The 19739-nt window shown below is 40.6% G+C and overlaps 1 protein-coding gene across 2 annotated transcripts in view; it reads right to left on the bottom strand.

The window, feature by feature from the left end:
• Positions 1-3268: 3268 nt before the first annotated feature.
• Positions 3269-19739, bottom strand: part of FMO2 (flavin containing dimethylaniline monoxygenase 2) — a 29816-nt gene continuing 13345 nt past the window's right edge. For both annotated transcript variants that reach the window (XM_030302895.2, XM_030302894.2), the window contains 7 exons: positions 18815-19003; positions 16328-16490; positions 13935-14077; positions 13415-13620; positions 9115-9470; positions 6609-6681; positions 3269-5594 (listed from right to left, as the gene is read on the bottom strand). In XM_030302895.2, the coding sequence (XP_030158755.1) occupies positions 5243-5594; positions 6609-6681; positions 9115-9470; positions 13415-13620; positions 13935-14077; positions 16328-16490; positions 18815-19003 (1482 nt within the window). In that variant the 3' untranslated portion in view covers positions 3269-5242. The remainder of the gene's footprint in view (positions 5595-6608; positions 6682-9114; positions 9471-13414; positions 13621-13934; positions 14078-16327; positions 16491-18814; positions 19004-19739) is intronic.

Raw genomic sequence — 19739 nt, 5'->3', positions numbered from 1 at the left:
ATTGAGGTTGTTCTTTTTCTTTTTGTGAGAACACAGACTAGTAGTACCGAAAGGGCAGGTGGAGAGGGTACCATGCCTACTGAAGGTCAAATATTTTACTTGGAATGGGTCCTTTCTCTGCCAACAGTGGTGAATCAGTGACTAGTCTTGTTGCTTTTAGGTTTTTGTTTTTCTCTACTCAGAGTCCCCCTTAAAATTTGTGACTGGTTTAGTGGTCACAAACTCCTTTAGTTTTTTCTTTTTCTTTCTTTCTTTTTTTTTTTTTTTTTTTGGTCTGGGAAACTCTTTCTCTCTCTCTCTATTCTGAATGACAGCTTTGCTGGATAAAGAATTATTGGCTGCACATTTTTCCCATTCACCACATTGAATATTCCTGCCATTCCTTTCTTGCCTGCCAAGTTTCTGTGGACAGATCTGCAGTGAACCTGATCTATCTTCCCTTGTAGGTTAAGGACTATTTTCCCTTGCTGCTTTCAGGATTCTTTCCTTGTCTGTGTATTTCGTGAATGTGATTAGGATATGCCTTGGTGATGGTTGGGTTTTGTTGACTTTCAGAGTTCTCTCTGCTTCCTGGATTTTGATGTCTGTGTCCTTTCCCAGATTAGGAAAGTTTTAGTGATAATTTGTTTGAATAAACCTTCTGCCCCTTTTTCTCTCTCTTCATCTTCTGGGACTCCTATGATACAAATGTTATTCCATTTAACAAGTTACCGAGTTCCCTAAGTCTGCCTTCGTGATCCATTACCTTTATTTTCTTCTTCTTTTCAGCTTCAGTATTTTCCATAATTTTATCTTCTATGTCACTGATTCACTCCTCTGTTTTATCCCTCTTCATTTTTATGGCCTCCTTATGGGTTTGCATTTTCAGTTATAGTATTTTTAATTTCAGCCTGACTAGATTTTAGTTCTTTTATCTCTGAAGAGAGGGATTCTCTAGTGTCTTCTATGCTTTTCTCAAGCCCAGTGAATCCTTATAATCATCATTTTAAATTATAGTTCAGACATCTTATATCTGTATTGGTTAAATCTCTGGACATGAGATCTACTTCCTGTTCTTTCTTTTGGGGTGAATTTTCCATCTCGTCATTTTGTCTAGGAAAAAAATAAGGGAAGAAAACAAAAACAAAACAAAACAAACACACACACACACAAAAAAAAAACCAAAGAAAAAAACAAGGAAAAAAAATTTAAAAAACCCCAAAACTAGATCCTGGCTGTGTTTTGGTCTGCTTTTTAAAACAATCTATATTGCTCCCCCAACCACCCAAAAGCAAGGTGGAGTCCCAGGAGTGACAGTATGGACTGAGGATCCCCTGGGTCCCAAGAAGAATGGGTGGCTCCAACATGCTGCACTGTTTATTATAGATAAATAAAATGAAATGAAATGAAAACAAACAAAAAATTAAAAATATATATATAAATAAAAATTAAAATAATAATAAATAAATAAGGAATAGAAAAGAATAAGAAAATAAGTGAAAAAAAATAAAGAATATAAGTAAAAAGGAAGTGAGATCCTATTTCCCCTAGAGCTGAAGCTTGCAGCACTCTATGATCAGTAGACTTGGTGTGAGTGAGTTGTTTGTGTTGGTCTTCTGGGGGAGGGGAATGCTGGGCTCATTCTCCTGCTGTCTTGTTCAGTGGAAATACACCTCCAGGGCACAGGGTGGGTGAGGCTTGGTGTAGGTAGCTTAGGCCTCCACTAGGTGGTGCTGATTTGCTCCTTGAAGACTTTCAGCGCTGATGGGTGGGATGAAATATGGTGGTGCCACATTCTTTAGCTCTGGAGCTGAAAGTTTGTGCCCCCCCACTCTTTGGGGGAACCCTCACAGAAGAGCAATCAGTCATCCCTCTTGTGTCCCTGGTTTCTGTCAGGACCTTGCGTTCACCCTGCCTGTGTCCGAGCTTCTTTTATCGCAGGCGTGTGACTGAGTTTCAAAACTCCAAATTTTAGAAACTTTTGCAGCCTGGACCGGTGCTGTTCCTCTGGGGGAGGGTCTTGCCATACTTGTGCAACAGCACAAGTGTTTGCCAGCCCGTGCTAGGAAAGTGATCACATGATCATGCAATGGTTCAGAGTTTATAGCAAAGTAGAGCAGAAAGCTGGCACCCTGGCTCACTGCCCTCAGCCAGAGACCCTGCTCCTGTGCCTGGGAACAGTGCAGCATGTGGGAGCCATCCATTCTTCTTGCGACCCAGGGGATCCTCAGTCCATACTGTCACTCCTGGGACTCCGCCTTGCTTTGCCACCCGAGTACCTTTAAGTCAGGCATGTCCCATGGTAGTGGACTTCTAAAGACTCAGACTTTGTGCCTTGCCGCTTATAATACTTTGTGGTAGTCTCCATGAGCAGGGCTCCCTCCCCGCTGGTGTACCCACAGTTATATCTCCCCTGAGTCAACGCTCAGCACTTCCTGCCTTCCGAAAGGTGGTGGCTTTTCTACTTGTAGACCACCAGTTTTTGTTCTCTCAGACGTCTGATTGATTTCTTGGGTGTTCAGCATGCTTTGATAACTGTCTAGCTATGTTAGAGGGATGCACCAAGCTTAGGGTCCCTCTATTTCTCTGCCATCTTAATTCCTCCTCCAAGAATCTGCACTTCTAGAAGCTCCCTGAGATAGTCTGTGGGTTGTAGTTTGGAACAAACTATCCTAGGTGGTTTGTCTGGGATAGTTTCCTGTTTTAGGGTATATAGAGGCAGAAGAATAAACTTGGATGAGTCTTCCTTAGTGAATCTCAGACTCTGGAAATGAACTATTTATGTTTTTAAAAAGATTTCAGAATATTTGGAAAGATTTCAAGAGATCATCCTCTTTCTAAAATTTTCAAGGTTATACATTTAATAATAATTTTGTCCTAATGGAGCTATTTTCCCCACTGATTCAGTATCAACCTGACACTTGTTTCTCAATTCGTTCCACTGTAAAAGTAGGATAATAACCAGAGTTACTTCCCTGGTAGTGGTAACGATGAATGAAGCAAGTTATGAAAAATAATTGGGACGACAAAGAAATTGGCAAACTTTCTCCTTAAAGGGCCAGAGAGTAAAATACTTTAGGCTTTGTGAGTCCTACTGTTTCTATCACAGCTGCTCAACTCCGCCATTGTAGCTTGCAAGCGGCCACAGACCGTCAATGTATGTTGTGACTGTGTTCCAATAAAACTTTATTTATAGAAATAGGTAGAACACTGGATTTAACCTACCGGAAGTAGTTCACCTTCTCTTGCTATACAAGATTGATAAATTCTATTATTATTATTAATGATATAAAGGCTTGCAAATAATCTTTAATAATTAGCAAAATAATCAGTTTTTAATCAAGAAGTATACATACCATCTGCAATTTTTTCAAAGGAAACTGCTTATAGGAGCAATGAAAACAAATGTGGCATTTAAATGGTGGTGTTATTTCAATGGACTCTAAAGAAATAAAGCTTCCACTGATAGCGATTGTCATTACATTGCTCTAGGCACTTCAGAAACAAATCCAGGCCCAAGTAAAGAACAGTGTCCACAAAGGCTTTGGAAAAGTAAGAGGAGACGTTTGTCTAAATCTCTAATCTCTGACCTTTTCCCTCTTCAGAAGGCCTTGGTCTGGGTTTAGGGCATAGTTTATCTCCCAAAGCACACTTCATGGAAAGAATGGCTGTAGTGGACAGATAAACTGGATGTTTATTGTGTTGCTCAAAGCTTACTGACATTGAATTGCTTGTGTCTTTTTTTAGATTTCAGTTCCAAGAAAATGTGTCTCCTAAAAAACTGGTATGCTTCCTTTCATCAGATGACGGAGATTACATACTGTTTTGCCTTTGCCTTGATTATAAAGTTAGAGCTATATACAAGGCTCAATCATTATAATGCTTTTCATCTACTTGGAACATATACTTCTTCCTTGGTGCTTATTTTTTCAAAATGTCAGTGGCTATTTGAAATGTTCTTGTATAGGTGTCTCGCACTGTTAATCCCTTCAAATGCTTTTTAGATCTAGCTGGACTATAAACCAAATATTATGAATCAATTAATTGGGGGTGCCTGGATAGTTTGGTTGGTTGAATATCTGACTCTTGATTTCAGCTCAGGTCGTGATCTCACAGTCATGCGATCAAGCCCCACATTGGACTCCACGCGAAGTGTGGAGCTTGCTTAGGATTCTCTCTCCCCTTGTTCCTCTACTCCTCTTCCCCACTCATGTACTCTCTCTCTCTCACTCAAAAAAAAATTAATTGATCATATTTGCAAGAAGAGTGCTATTATCTGTGTTAAGTTCCTCCCAAAGCAACATATATATGATTATAAAGAAAATAAACTGTTAATAAGTACTTGATCAATAATAAGGGCTTTTGTCAATAAGTAGATTCTGCAGAAAGGTTATGATCTGCAGTTCTAGAGTCAAGCAAAACTGGGTTCAAATCCCAGCTCCACGACAAGGCCAGCTGTATGGTCTTGGGCATGTTACCCAAATGCTCTGAGTCTCAGTTCCATCATCTGACAAGTGGGTATGATAGCCACACCCATCTAACAAAATTATCGCAAGAATTAAATGAAGTTAATACTATACTGTGCACTTAGCACAATGTCTGGTCAATGGTAAGTACTAAATATGTATATAGCTATTATGGCATATTTATTTTTATTTTTACAGTGGTTTTATGTCAAAGTATCAGAAATGTGGCTGTTGGCTCAGCTTTCAACATGAGGTGCTAGAAGTCTGTGACATCATTGCCATCGTTTTTTGAGTCTATCCTCTCATTGTTATCTCCAGGATTTTTGAGCAATGCCCCACTAAGCAAATGGAGCATGACGTAACACCCAAGGACGTTGTTACCAAATACAGTCTGGGTAAGGGGACTATTAAGAGCATCACGCAGGGGATTAGATATTTACTCACTGTTGAAATTTTCCAATGTTTTAAGCCATGGGGCCTGCTTTTCATTCTGTGCATTTCTATTTTTTTCCACACAACTGTGTTATGTAAGGGCTGGCAGCACTATGTACATGGCCATGTTATTTGTCCTTTTGGAGAATCTGGCGAACTTGAGGAAAGGTTGGAATGGCCAAGAAATTTCATGACGCCATTTTGGTGTTTTACACGGACCTAATTCTGCTAATTCTCTACAACCACCTCTCTGTTCCTATCAGCTCTGAAACATAGAATCTAGATTTAATATTTTTTCTTTTAGCCTTTTTTGTTTTTAAAGAGGAGCTGACTGACACCAAAGTCAAAAGCCTTACTCTGACAGATTAGAACCACTGAAGCTGGAAAAAAAAGGCCATAGAAATAGCAAGAAGCCCCAGGATTTTCAACAGGAAGGAAACTAGGAAATTAGATGAGGTTGTTAGTGCCCGTGTCTTTAAAGGCTTCAGTATCCTCTTTTTCTGAGTGATAATGGCACTTCTGGCTCCCTTCCACTGCCCAGGCCCAGTGAGCCGGTACTGGTAGGAGTTGCAGGGTCCGAAATAGAGCTTCATGGCCAGTTTGGGATCTTTTAGCAGGAGAGACAGGAGGTCTGGCTTCGCACCTATCTCTGAAGCGAGCTCATCCAAGTAGTTGATGTAATCGGTCTGCAGTGTCTGACTCTGACTCTTTCCAAACCTTAATGAAGAACGTAGAAAGGGCAGATTCACAAAATGTTATAAGTCACATAAGAACAGTAGGTGTTCGAGGGCTGTTGAAAGAAAGAAGGGCTGAGTGAATGAATCAATGAGTTTTGAATAAATCACCAGTGGAAGGTGTGAGCTTATCTCATTAGAAGGCCCAGATCTCAGATTGAGAGTAGGCCGTGAAAGAAATAGTCATGAATTCATGGCAGTTCTGGGAATGTGGCGAGGTTTAAAACCAGGATTATTACTTGGTATTTAGTGAGTAGCTTCAATTCTCCAGGCAAGTACAAATTAATCAAGATTGCTGCAAAGATTCATGAGCGAATGCAGATGAAATCCGAGCTCAGTGTCTTGCACAGAAAAGATACTTAATATTTACCTGCTAAATTATGAAAGTACTTGGCACTGTGGCTAGAACGTAATAGATGCTCAGTAAATGTTAGATTAATTAGAATTTAATCATGAGAAAACCCCTATATATGAGGCCCCCAAGTCAACTGTCCAAGGGTGCTTGATCACTACTGAACCCCATTCTACTGTATCACAAAGTATGCTTCTTTGAACTTTTGCTTCACATCAACTCCTTTTATAATTTAGTTTGATAGGACATCCCCCAGCCATCCTTCCAGAGACAGTCAGGCCATTGTCACCATCACTGCCCCATCCAATCTCCTCTCCAACCACAGAGAGCGGGCAGCCTGAGAAGATATGGAATTGAACACAGGCATCACACAAAGCCGGATAAAATTAAGTCCAGGAAAAATGTCCTGATTTGGTAACACTTGTAGCTTTACATAGTTGGTTCTTAAACTAATATGTATAAGAATCACCTAGGGAGAACATAAAAATACAGGTTTCTAGTCTCATCTGGAGGTTCTGATTCAGTTGGTCTGGGTTGTGACCCAGGAAATGTTTAAGAAACAGCTAGGTGGTTCTTGTGGGTAGTCAGATCACTATGCTTTGAGAAACACTGCTCTGTGTAAAGAATTAGAAAAAAAATTCTTACAGGTCTATTCTTTTTTCATTCCTCTTGATAGTGTCCGCCATCATAGTCTTCTCTGAGGGCAAGGTACACAAGCCTAGAAATAAAAGGCTGGTTTGAGTAGTGGGTTTGGTTCAGTATCCTTGCTTTTTCTAGTACTTGATTCCCACCATTAACCTCTGACCCCTGTTACGCCAGTCAGGGCTGCTGTGTTGTTGAACTTTGGGGTGTGCTGCCCATAAGGGGAGCATGGGCTACTGTGTGAACTCTGAGGTGGAGGGAGTAAGAGAAGTGGCTGGAGAAGGAAGGTGAGCCTGAAGAGCTGGAAGCCACGCCAGGTGGCTTGAGCTGTATCCTAAAGGTGATAGGAAGCCATGGGAGGATTTTCTGCAGGTGGTGACAAGATCAGATTTGCCTTTTGGAAAGATTCTTCTAGCTGCTGAATTTTGGAAAATGGGCTCCAGGGAAGTGAGTTTAGTGGCAGCGAGACCAGTTAAGAGGCTGTTGAAGTAAGCCTGGTGGAGGTAAGGTCAAGCAGTGGGGACAGAGAAAGTAGATTGATGTAGGAGTTATCACTACATGCTTGTGATTACATGTCTGTCCACGGGTGTTCTCGGGCATGTTGAAATGGTCAGTCTCCCCTGGATATGGCTGGTCATCAGACATACCAGGGTCAACGAGTCCATAACCAAGCGTGTCATTAAAGCCCTCCTGGTCAGACTTACATCTTCTTCCACACGTCCTCTCTCTTCCCTTCTTCTTCTTCTGTCCTCTCTATTCATAGCTCTGCTGTCCCCCCAGTTCCCATACTAGAGATCTGAAAGTCATCTGTGATTCCTGTTTCTCTCTCTGATTTTCTACATTCAGCTGATCATTATGTCCTGCGGATTTTATCCCTAATTATTTCTCACATTTCTATCACCTTCAGTACTTTCTCTCTGCCTGGCTCAGCTGCATCATGTTTCAGTAGAGACTTGCAGACCAGCCTTCTCACTGGTCTCCAAGACCTCATTCTTTTCTCCTTTCAAATCTATGTTCCACACTAATGCTGAACTAATCTATTGAAAATGTAAATCTGATAATGTCTCTTCTTTGCTTATAACCTCTCATTGGGTCCTCTGGCTGCAAAGCTTTCTAAAATGGAGATTCTAGGTCCTCAAGCCAGACTTAATCAGGGTCCCTAAGGGTCCACCAGATGATTTTTATGTGTAGTCAGATTTGGAAAGCGCTGACCTAAGTTTTGTATTGTAACCTTCTTAGCATGCCTTACAAAGGCTCCTGTGTCCTGGCCCCTTCTCCAGAAAGAATAATCTCTCACCCCTCTCTGCCTCATGTGTCAGGTTCTGGGAACAACAGACAGCTTATAATTCTCCACATCCATCATGCCTCTGTGCTTTGGCTCAAGTGATTCCCTTTTTTGCACCTGAGAAACCTGGTCATCTAGGAAGTTTTCCTTGACCACATGCCCTCCTTTACCCCACTCTGCTGCTGCTAAGCATCTTTCTCTTCTTTAGTGAGTAGCTTCAATTCTCCAGGCAAGTACAAATTAATCAAGAGTCTTTCTGACTCTTCATTTCAGCTCAGTCATGATCCCAGGATCATGGGATCAATGGACTTCATGCTGAGCACTGAGCCTGCTTAAGATTCTCTCTCCCACTGCCCCTCTCCCCCACTTGTGTGTGCTCTCTCTCTCTCAAATAAAAAAAAAATTTCTCTCTATTCCACCAGGTTCCAGCACAAGGCTAGGTATTCAATGAGTTTTGGTTGAGCTGAATTTGAACCCCTGGGGTCAGGGAGGAATGCAAAAGGCTGTACAGATACTTAGACAGAAAACTTTCAATAGCTTTATGACTTTGTAAGGACCTGTGAGGTTGAGTTTCTTAACATATTAAGGGCTGGGGCACCTGGGTGGCTCAGTTGGTTGAGCTTCTGACTTCGGTTCAGGTCATGATCTCACGGTTTGTGGTTCGAGCCCCACGTCAGACTCTGTGCTGACAGCTCAGAGCCTGGAGCCTGCTTTAGATTCTGTGTCTCCCTCTCTCTCTGCCCCTCCCCTGATCACACTCTGTCTCACTCTCTCTCTCAAAAATAAATAAACATTAAAAAAATTAAAAGAAACATACTAAGGGTTAATTTGGAGTTAATGCAGAAAGGCCCTGGGTCTCTGGATTTGCATGTATTCAGAGGAATTTATAAACATCATCTAGGTAAAACTGGGAGTCATAGATCTTTTTTTTTCTCAACTATTCTCTCATGATTCCAGGAAAGGATAGTATGTACTTAGCTTTATGACAATTGAAATTTTATGAACTTTCTAATATTTTAAAAGGATGATTGCAGACATTTAGTATTATTTTATCTCTGTATTTGCTACTTTGAAAATTCTCCACTAACTTTTTAGGATGTTAATCTCACGAGAGCAGCCCAAGTTTGGCCACATTCTTACTGGCAACCTCTGTGTCTAAACTTACTATTGAGCAAGCTCCATCAGGTGTAAAACCCTTAGCCCCTCATTTGGCCCCTCACGTACCTTTGAAAACTCTGGTTGCCCAACGAGCTTGAAGTTCAACAGTTGGGAAAATGGAGCCTAGGGGCTGGATGAAACCAATGCATGCCAGAGTTGACTTCTCCAGGTGAGGAGGGAACATGTACTTATACAGTGAGACCGTATTATCCTTTACTTTAACAAGTGACTCTTCCAGGAAGGGAAAAGAGAAAGTATATCCCGTTGCAAAGACAATGACATCAATATCCTCCTCCACTGTTCCATCTTCAAAGATGGCGGAAGTTTCTGTGAGCTCTATCACTCTTGATTTCACCTTGATGGCTCCATAGAGTATACGACTTGGAAGATCATCATTTACTACAGGTTCTTTCATGAGATGTCTGAAACACCCAGAAGAAAATACTTAGAAGGAACATTTAATAAGGAGTCCTGGAACTCTCTTGATATTTTATGGGGTTGGGCTCTTTGAATGAGGTTTCTCAAATATCCACAAAACTTTCTTTCTTTTTTTTTTTTTAAAGAGAGAGAGAGAGGAGGGGGAGGGGCAGAGGGAGAGGAAGTGAAAGAATCTGAAGCAGGCGCCACACCCAGCACAGAACCCTATGTGGGTTTGGATCTCACAAGAGATCACCATCTGAGCCAAAATCAAGAGTGAGACACTCAACTGACTGGGCCACCCAGGTGCCCCTATCCATAAATCTTTCTAACTTAACTAGTTGGTCTACCCCGAACCTTACTATCTTGATAACTTTATTCTTATATCACAAATCTCTCCCTCAACAAAGAAGGGAAGGCATGTAAGTGATGTGGGTAAAAGACATTTCAAAAGAGGAGGCATTCCCAAGGACTTAACCAAAATACCAGGGTCAGTCCCTGAATATTCCAGTCATGATTATCCCATTGATATTTTCACTATTGTTTTATGTTATCTGCCTTTAATTATCATGCTGTTCCATTTAATCTCTATCTGATCATAAAGTAAGAAAGGAGAATTTAGTTAAATCCCCATTCATTTTGAAACTTTATTAAGGGATTAGTATTACAATTAATGTATAAACTGAAGTTTGGGAATATTTGTTCATCCCAAATATCCACGGAGTCTCTGTATGTGATAGCATAGGTGATAAAGTCTGGTTGTATTTCCGGAATTCCTTTTTGTAGATTTGAGAAACATTTTTTTAATATAAGAAAATACATGCTACATGCATTAGATATCAGAGCTGAGCAGTCATATGGTGTTTGTTAAAAGATTCCGAAGCTCTTGTGTTTTGTGTATATATATATATTTTTACATAAGCTTCACACCCAGCATGGAGCCCAATGCAGGGCTGGAACTCACAACCCTGAGATTAAAATCAGAGCTGAGATCAAGAACTGGATGTGGGGCACCTGGATGACTCAGTCGGTTGTGAGTTCGAGCCCCATGTCAGGCTCTCTGCTGTTAGCACAGAACCTGCTTCATATCCTCTGTCCCCCTCCCTATTTGCCCCTCCCCTTCTTGTACTCTCTCTCTGTCTCTCTCAAATAAATAAACTTAAAAAAAAAAGAATTGGATACTTAACCAACAGAGCCACCCAGGCACCCTCTGTTTTTGTATTTTTTTTAAAGGGAAGGAGCCCGCTATCACTAAAGAAAAACAAACATTCATAATGTTTGCTTGTGTTTATAAGATCAGCGATATATAACTTCGAGCTCAATAGAGATTTATTTTTTGGCAAAGAGATAGTGAATATGTTCTCAAAAGCCACTCATAGGAAGAACCCTTATGGTGAACAGAGTTAGCAAAGCATTAGTTCACATGGAGAATTTGGGACACATGTCCCACTACACCCTTCTGAAAGGAAGGTCACAATCTCTTAGAGAAGCCTTTTCCAAGGCAACTGATGGGATGGGAGAATATATTTGCAAATGACATATCGGATAAAGGGTTAGTATCCAAAATCTACAAAGAACTTATCAAACTTAACAGCCAAAAAACCAAATAATCCAGTGAAGAAATGGGAAGAAGGCACAGATACTTTTCAAAGAAGACATCCAAATGGCTAACAAACACATGAAAAGATGTTCAACATCACTCATCATCAGAGAAATACAAATCAAAACCACGATGAGATACCACCTCACACCTGTCAGAATGGCTAAAATTAACAACTCAGGAAACAACAGATGTTGGCAAGGATGTGGAGAAAGAGGAACCCTTTTGCACTGCTGGTGGGAATGCAAACTGGTGCAGCCACTCTGGAAAACAGTTTGGAGTTTCCTCAAAAGATTAAAAATAGAACTACCCTATGATCCAACAATTGAACTGCTAGGTATTTATCCAAAGGATACAAAAACATTGATTCAAAGGGGCACATGAACCACAATGTTTATAGCAGTGCTATCAACAATAGCCAAATTATGGAAGGAGCCCAAATGTCCATTGACTTATGAATGGATAAGGAAGATGTGGTATATATACAGAATGGAATATTACTCAACAATCAGAAAGAATGAAATCTTGCCATTTGCAACAATGTGGATGGAACTAGAATGTATTATGCTAAGTGAAATAAGTCAGCCAGAGAAAGAAAAATATCATATGATTTCACTTATATGTGGAATTTAAGAAAGAAAACAGATGAACACAGGGGAAGGGAAAGAAAAGATAAAAACAGAGAGGGAGGCAAACCATGAGAGACTCTTAGATACAGAGACCAAAGGGAGGATTGCTGTAGGAGCGTGGGTGGGTGGGAGGATGGGCTCAATGGGAGATGGGCCTTAAGGAGGGCACTTGTTGGGATGAGCACTGGGTGTTACATGTAAGAGGTGAATCACTGAAGTTTACTCCTGAAAACAAAAAAAGAAAAAAAAAAGATAATTAAGGTAAAATGAGATCATAAGGGTGGGGCCCTGATCCAATAGGATTAGAGACCTCATAAGAAGAGGCATTAAAGAACCAGCTCTCTTTCTCTCCCCCTCACTTGAGCACACAGTGAGGAGGCAGCTGTCTGCCAGACAGGAAGAATGCTCTCACCAGAAACCGAATCTGCTGGCACCTTGATCTTAGACTTCCCAGCCTCCAGTACTATGAGAAATAAATGTCTGTGGTTCAGACCAAACCAACCAAACAAACAAAAGCCAACAAACAACAACAACAACAACAAAAGCAGCCTTTTCCAATGTTGGACAGCTCTGGGTATTAGGAAGTTCTTCCTATGATCCTAGTTCTGCTTTCTGAAGCAGCTCTTAATATTTCCTTTTCTTTTTTTAATTTATTATCCAAGTATAATTAACATACAGTGTTATATTAGTTTCAGATGTGTAATATAGCAATTCAACAATTGTACACATTTCTCGGTGCTCATCAAGATAAGTGTACTCTTAATCTCTTTGGTCTATTACATCCATCCCACCACTCACCTCCCCTCTGGCAACCACCAGTTTGTTCTCTGCATTCAAGAGTCTATTTTTTTTTTTTTTTTTGGTTTTTCTTTCTTAAATTCCACACCTGGGTGAAATCGTATGGTATTTTTCTTTCTCTGACTAACTTATTTCATTTAGCATTATAGTCTCTAGGTCCATCCATGCTGTTGCAAATGCCAAGATTTCATTCTTTTTTATGGCCGAGTAATCCAATTAAAAATTGGCAGAAGACCCGAAAGATGTTTTTCCAAAAAAAGACATAGATGGCCAACAGCTGCATGAAAAGATGCTCAACATCACTAATCATAAGACACATTAGAACCTCAATGAGATATCATTTTATACCTGTCAGAATGACTAAAATAAAAACACAAGAAATACTAAGTGTTGGCGAGAATGTGGAGAAAAAGGAACCCTAATACAGTGTTGGTGGGAATGCAAATTGGTGCAGCCATGGTGGAAAACAGTATGGAATTTCCTCAAAAAATTAAAAATAAAATTACCATGTGACCCAGTAATTCCACTACTGGGTATTTGCCCAAAGAAATGAAAACACTAATTTGAAAAAAAAATATATGCACCCAATGTTCATTGCAGTATTATTCACAATAGCCAAAATATGGAAGCAACCTAATTGTCCATTGACAGATGAATGGATACAAAAGATGTGGTATACGTACACAACAGAATATTACTCAACCACAAAAAAGTTCATAATATTTTCTATTTCATCTCTTTATTTACTTTTTAAAAGGTATGCAGCACAAATTTGGAATTCAAATCCTGGAATGTCTATAATACCCATACTGTTAGGTTGTAGTTTGAAATGCTGTGTTAGCAATTTGGCTCTTTACCAAGAGGCACCTCTAACACCCTTGCTTATCAATGAGTATAACATGAAAAAGCAAAATGACTTTACTTGTTTTGAGGCTGAAGGCCATAATTTGCATGGTTGAACCACCGATTCATCTGCTGTTCCATTATGCATTTTCGAATTATTTTGAATCGTGATAGGACATTTCGGAGCATGGAGATAAACCGGGTGTGCAACACCATGTCCCAGGGATAGCCATCTTCGGAGATACGGCTCATGACCCAGGAACCATGTCTGGTGCTGATAAAAACCTGGTAAGCAAAAAGGAATGCTGTTGAAATCAGGGCATTGTCCCTTCTGGGAGGAATCTACTGTGTAGGTGATATATCACATATATGGCTCAGAGAAGAAGACTTACTCTGGGTTACATGGCTGATTAATGGCAGGGCTGGGAGGTAAACCTTGGCTTCCTGACTACCAGGTTTTTTTTTATGATACCGCACTGTAGGAACCAACTAACCAACCAATTAATGAGTAATGGAGCTTTTTGGTTACGTGGCTGGGGTTTTCCAATATGTCCCTCCTCCCTTCCTCCATGGTACAAGATAAGCAGAGAGCATCCCACCTGAGCAGCCTTCTTACTCAGCTCAACGGCAATATCTGAGGCCGAGTTTCCTAGTCCAATCACCAGGATGTGTTTCCCTTCAAATCCCTCTGGATGCTTGTACTGGCGGCTATGGAAATACTGGCCTTTGAACTTCTCAATACCTTCAGGGGAAGAAGAGAGAAATCCATGAACCACGTACATTTCAGTAAAAGTGCACTTTCAGCTTTTCTTTTCTGGGGTCAGTTATTTATTTTACCTCTTCCCCTCTTAGGGGAGTTGCAATGGCAAGACCGATTGGCAGACTCAAAGAATTAAGTATAGAAGAAATGCTAGCATATGGCACAGGACCAAAAGAGTTGATTTCAGAGGCTGCAGCTTATATATTTATTAGAGAATAAACAAATGGCTTCAATGAATACAGCAGAGTTGGATGCTGGCTTCTCACTACCCATTATCCTATTTTTTTGTTTATTTTTTTATTTTTGAGAAGGAGAGAGGGAGAAAGAGAGAGCAGGGTAGGGGCAGAGAGAGGGTGACAGAGAATCCCAAGCAGGCTTTGCACTGTCAGTGCAGTCTGATGCAGGGCTCAAATCCATGAACAGTGAGATCATGACCTGAGTCAGAGTCAGACGCTCAATCGACTGAGCCATCCCTATCCTATTTTGGATTGTATAGTGATACTTTAATATCACTTAACACATGTATTCTTTTAAATGTTATTTGACATATTGTGAAGTGCTATTATTGTAGTTGTGTAATAATTCGAATAATATTTATCATTCTTATTTTGCAAAAGCAAACAAAAACGAAAATAAACTAAAAACAGGCACCTAGAAGTTGAAGGACGCTTCCTACATTGCGGTAAGTCAGTAACTCACTGGACAAACCTTTTTGAAGACAAGCCTCTCTCTGTCTTTCCCAGGAAAATATGACTTTATTAAAGTATTTGTCTTTGACCGTGGGTTGCTTGAAAGAACCTTTAGATCATTAGTTTTCAAAGTGTGGTCCTTTGGCCAGCATCATTAGCTGGAACCTGGAAACTTGTTGGAAATGCAAATTCTCAGCCTCATGACACCGTATCTACTGAGTTGGAAATACCAGAGGTGGAGCCTAGCAAGTTGTGGTTTTAAAAGCCCACCAGGTGATTCTGTTTGCTTTGGGGTAGAAGATCTTATGCCTGGCTGTATATTAAAATCACTTGAGCAACCCTTAATTGATCTAGGCCTACCTTATATCATTTGAACTTTTGGGGGTCATTAGGATGTTAGAAACTCCACAGGTGGTTTGAGTGTGAGGTCTGGACTGTGAACCACTGTATTAGACATTCCCCCGAGGGCCTTGAGAAGGAAGTATGCTCTCTGAGAGAAGGGCCTGTGAGGTACCAGGAGAGATGGATGTGGGGTTCCATTGGCTACATCCCTCTCCTTCACTCTCTCTGTGTCCATCAGTGTCCTGTAGGAGCACTTATTGCCAGGAAATCTCCTCAATATCCCTGTCTGTAGGCATGGCTCTGAGGAAAAGTCTCCAAGGATATAACAGAGTCACAGGGTTTGGTAGGCCAGATAAAGGCCAAGGTAGGCACATGGATATAAGGGCCTTGCCAATGGAGAACCAATCTGGGTGAAAGTTCTCTGAAATGCCAGGGAAGATTTAGTGACTTTGGAGGAAGTTGGCCGAAGTCCCTGTGTCATGAAGACCCAAAGAGGTCAATGGGAACAAAGATGGCATGTGGAGCTTTTCATCTTTCTGGCTCTATCCAGATCTTAATATTATGTCCCGTTGCAGTAGCTAATTTTGCCTGTCAATCCAATCTGCATATAAAATACCTGGACACTGTAGGGCAGCCAAATTCATCACCTCGAAATGAGCCTCCTTGGCATGTGAATTATTTTAAGCTAGTAATTTTTAAGGAACAGAAGCCTCCTTAAAACAGAAAAACCTTTGACTTCCCCCGACTGCCTAAAAGAATTTAGACAGAGGACCTGCTCCTGGGAGGGAGCTGTCACTGTCGATAACTACAGTATAATATGAACTAGGGGAGGTAGACAGGGAGGAAATTAGCAAGGTCTGTTTGTTAAACTTCCTCTCTGTGTCCCATTGTTTCTGGATGGGCCATCAAACAGAAGGCTTTTTCACCTTCCTGTGAACTGACTTCCTTCCCTTTGAAGCCCTTAACCCGTGCCCCCTTCTCTTTAGCTCAGAATGGCACACAAGCCTCAATTGCCTGACTGCCTGTGGGCCTCATGTTCTTACGGAGTCTCTATATGCATAATTAAATTAAACTTTTTCCTCTTAGTCTGTCTTGTCAATTTAACTCTGAGACTAGCCAAAAGAATGTGGAAGGGCCGAGGAAAATTTTTCCTCCCCAACAGGACCTACTCCAAAAAGCTGGGAATCCCCGCAGGCCTCACCTGGAAAGGAGTCCAGTGGGATGTGAGGGAGGATGTGATGGCCGCTGCAAACCATAACCGCGTCAAAGACGGCGCTTTGCTTCTTGCCGTTGCTCTCAGTGACAACCTCCCATTGGCCGGAGGACGAGAAATCTGGGTGTTTTCTCACACTGAGGACGGTTGTCTTGAACGAACACAGAGAAGGCATCATTGAGCGTTCCTCTGGCATAACAGGGGCTTCATTCAGTAGTACCCTGGGAGTGGGGATGGGCAGACTCCATCTCGGTTCCATTTGAATCCATTTCAACTCACTGAAGACAGAGACTGCAAAGCAGTCTTCTCATTATTCTCATTCTTATTTGGCAGGGAGCTACCAAGGATATGGTACTTTGTGCAAGAGGCCTGACTCAGCAGTGAGAACCTGTCTGTTAAGGACTGAATAAGGACTTGAGAGAGACAGACAAGTTCTGGGCAAGATACAAAACACATGTTTATTATTCAAGTGATCGCACAGTCAGTATTGATTAAGAAACTTTTATGTGTCCACCTCTGTGCAGAATCTGTGCTAGAGAAGACATCTCGTGTGAAGCACTTTGCATGGTGCCTGGCACATTGTCAGCATCCCATGAATGGTAGCTGTTCATATTAATTATTTTTAAAACAGAGTACATTATGTTAGCAATATAGTTCATGATCTCATTTGGATGAAATAATTTATGTTCATTAATTTTTTAATAGGAAATCCTTTTTTTAAGTTTCTTTTTGAGAGAGAGAGAGAGAGAGAGAGAGAGAATCCCTAGCAGGTTCTGCACCGTCGGCACAGAGCCTGATGTGGGGTTTGAACTTACAGGCCATGAGATCATGACATGAGCTGAAATCAAGAGTCAGATGCTTAACCCAACTGAGCCACTCAGTCACCCCCATTAATTTTTTTTTTTTTAATGTAGCTCACTGGAGGTCTATGAATTTGTAAATGCACATAAAGGTTATACATCTTTGGTGTAAGAAACAATGTCAAGTGGAAACAAAGTTTTTCTTACTTCTAGAGTCATGGCATGCTTCTCTTGCTTACAAATATTTGAGTCCCATACGCCTGCTTTTCAAATTTTCAGATATTTAAAAAAACGCTGGGTTGGCAATTTTTGAAGCTGTGCCAATTAAGAAAATATATAGACTATTAGTATAAAGTTTGCTAACGTATTATAAAATGTCTGGGCATTGTTGGCTATGAGAAAAGATTTCAGATTTGCAGTTTAAGGTAGTATATTAGCTAAAGCACTGTGGGTTATTGCTACTAAAAATGTGCTTTGGGAACTAACACCTTCAGTGCAACTCAGGAGGCTATTAGAAATGCAACAGAGCTTTTATAGATCGAGTGGAGCCCTAATATCTTATGACTTGTACCAAGAGACTAATAATGGAAATGAGTGTCCCTAACCCCTCTCTAATCTCCAGGAATCCAACAGCAGTAATGCAATAAACAAAAGAAACAGCTCCCTTGCAACTTTAACATGACCTTTCAAAGAACACATAACACAAATGATATCATAAGAGGGCAATATATCTGTTAAATAAATTGATAGTCAAATGGGCAAAGACCTATTAAAGCTTCTGGTACAAAAAAATCTGTTATTCATAGGATGGTTCTGCCAGGCATTGGGGAAAACTACATCAGATACATTTTTATGGTAGTTACAAATATAGATTTCCACCACAATCAGCTACTATAAATTAATAGGATGCAAATCTGGAACAAAAATGAAATTACTGAGAAAATGAGATTTTTTTTCTTGTGTTACAAGAAAATAAGCTCACTCACAGTTATTTATCCAGAGGTATAATTTAATTTTATTTCCTAACCACAGTTACTAGTTTTCAGAGTGTAGGTTATTGATAAAAATCTAGCATGTATATTGAGAATATTGTTCTTGTTGATTATTTGTTTTTGAGGGAGCACAGGAAAGGTGGTTCTAATTGTATCTAAAAATGATCCAACCAGCCTTATGTTGCCAGAGAATGTGCCATGCCCCCCCAACCCCCCCCCCCCCCCGCAAAAGACCAAAAATAGTTTCTACAGGCTTATGAAATGAATGGAGAGCTGTGAGTTTATTTCATACGTCTTTCTCAGCAATTCCATTTCTACAGAGAAGATCCAAAAATGAAATAGCAGTTTGATTTTCTTCTTCTATTCTTTCAAGGGAAATGAGGCTAGGAGTCTGCAGGGGTTATAGATATTAGCTTAAGTGCAGTTTCATGGTCAATATCATCATTATTCAAATCCTTAGTTTTAACAGGTGATTTTCCTCTTCTGCTAATGTGCATGTAATCTATAATATCGGGGTTAGTGACACTACCTTTTGGGCTTTCTATCTTGCTCTTATCTTTCAGCAAAGAATTGGATTGAAATGTTTTGTTTTCTTCACTTTTTCTTAGTTACCAGAGTAACTTCTCTATTTAAATGTGAGCTGAACCCATGTGGAGAAAGCCATTCCCCCCAAAATACAATACCTGGAACTGAATATATTTTAGAAGATCAAACTTTCTGGCAAAAATCCTGAAATATTCCAGGAGCTTAGAATTGTGCAGGAAGTTTGGAAAGTCTTCAGGCATTGGAAAGTCACTGAAACAGGACATTTCTTTGCTGGTGTTGCTGATGACAGATTGATAGATACTCGCTCGGCCATCTTCAACATTTTCCTAAAGAAGAAAATTAAAAAAAAGTGATAATCATGTTGTGTTTAAAACGATCCCTTGGTGTTTTACTCTTTTTCCGAGTCTAACCCTTGGGTTATGTGATCGTCTTTCACTGCTGTAGAGGGACTACAGTGTCTGGGTGCTGAGGTGCGGCTTATATGTTCCATCATCCCGTGTGAGAGGGCCTCATTGGGGTCCTCCAATGTTGTTCACTGGAGGGGCTATTGCCCCTGGTGGATAGGAGGTGGGGACAACCCTCGTTTTGGCACATTGCAGGATATTGGGCACCTCTCTACCTGCTTAATGCCAGCCATTGTGACAATTAGCCCCATTCCGGAACTCCCTCTGGAGAGCCTATCTCCACCTTCCACCTCTTTAGGAACCAACAAACTCTGGGATACTGGTGAGGAAGTATTCTGGAGAATTGTACCTAAAATGAATACTTCTGGGAGCAGGTAGTTTTCACATCTTAGTTTGAATGCCCCACTTTCATTTTACGCTTTATGGAAACCAACCTTCCTCAAGTGCTAAAAGTGAACAGCATTAGCATCCATCACATCTTCGACTTGAATCTAAATCTTAGCCACTATACTTTGGTAAAACCGCAGACAGCACATGCTATGGTTGAGTTTATAGTTTCCTCTAAGCGCTGTGCATACTGATAATGTTCTTTATGTTAAATTATGTAAGAGCTAAGTGTGGTGATTCAATGTCCCTGAAATCGGCATGTTATCAAAGA

This window comes from Lynx canadensis, chromosome F1, assembly GCF_007474595.2.
Source record: "Lynx canadensis isolate LIC74 chromosome F1, mLynCan4.pri.v2, whole genome shotgun sequence".
NCBI lineage: Eukaryota > Metazoa > Chordata > Mammalia > Carnivora > Felidae > Lynx > Lynx canadensis.
This window is presented reverse-complemented; position numbering and strand designations above follow the sequence as displayed.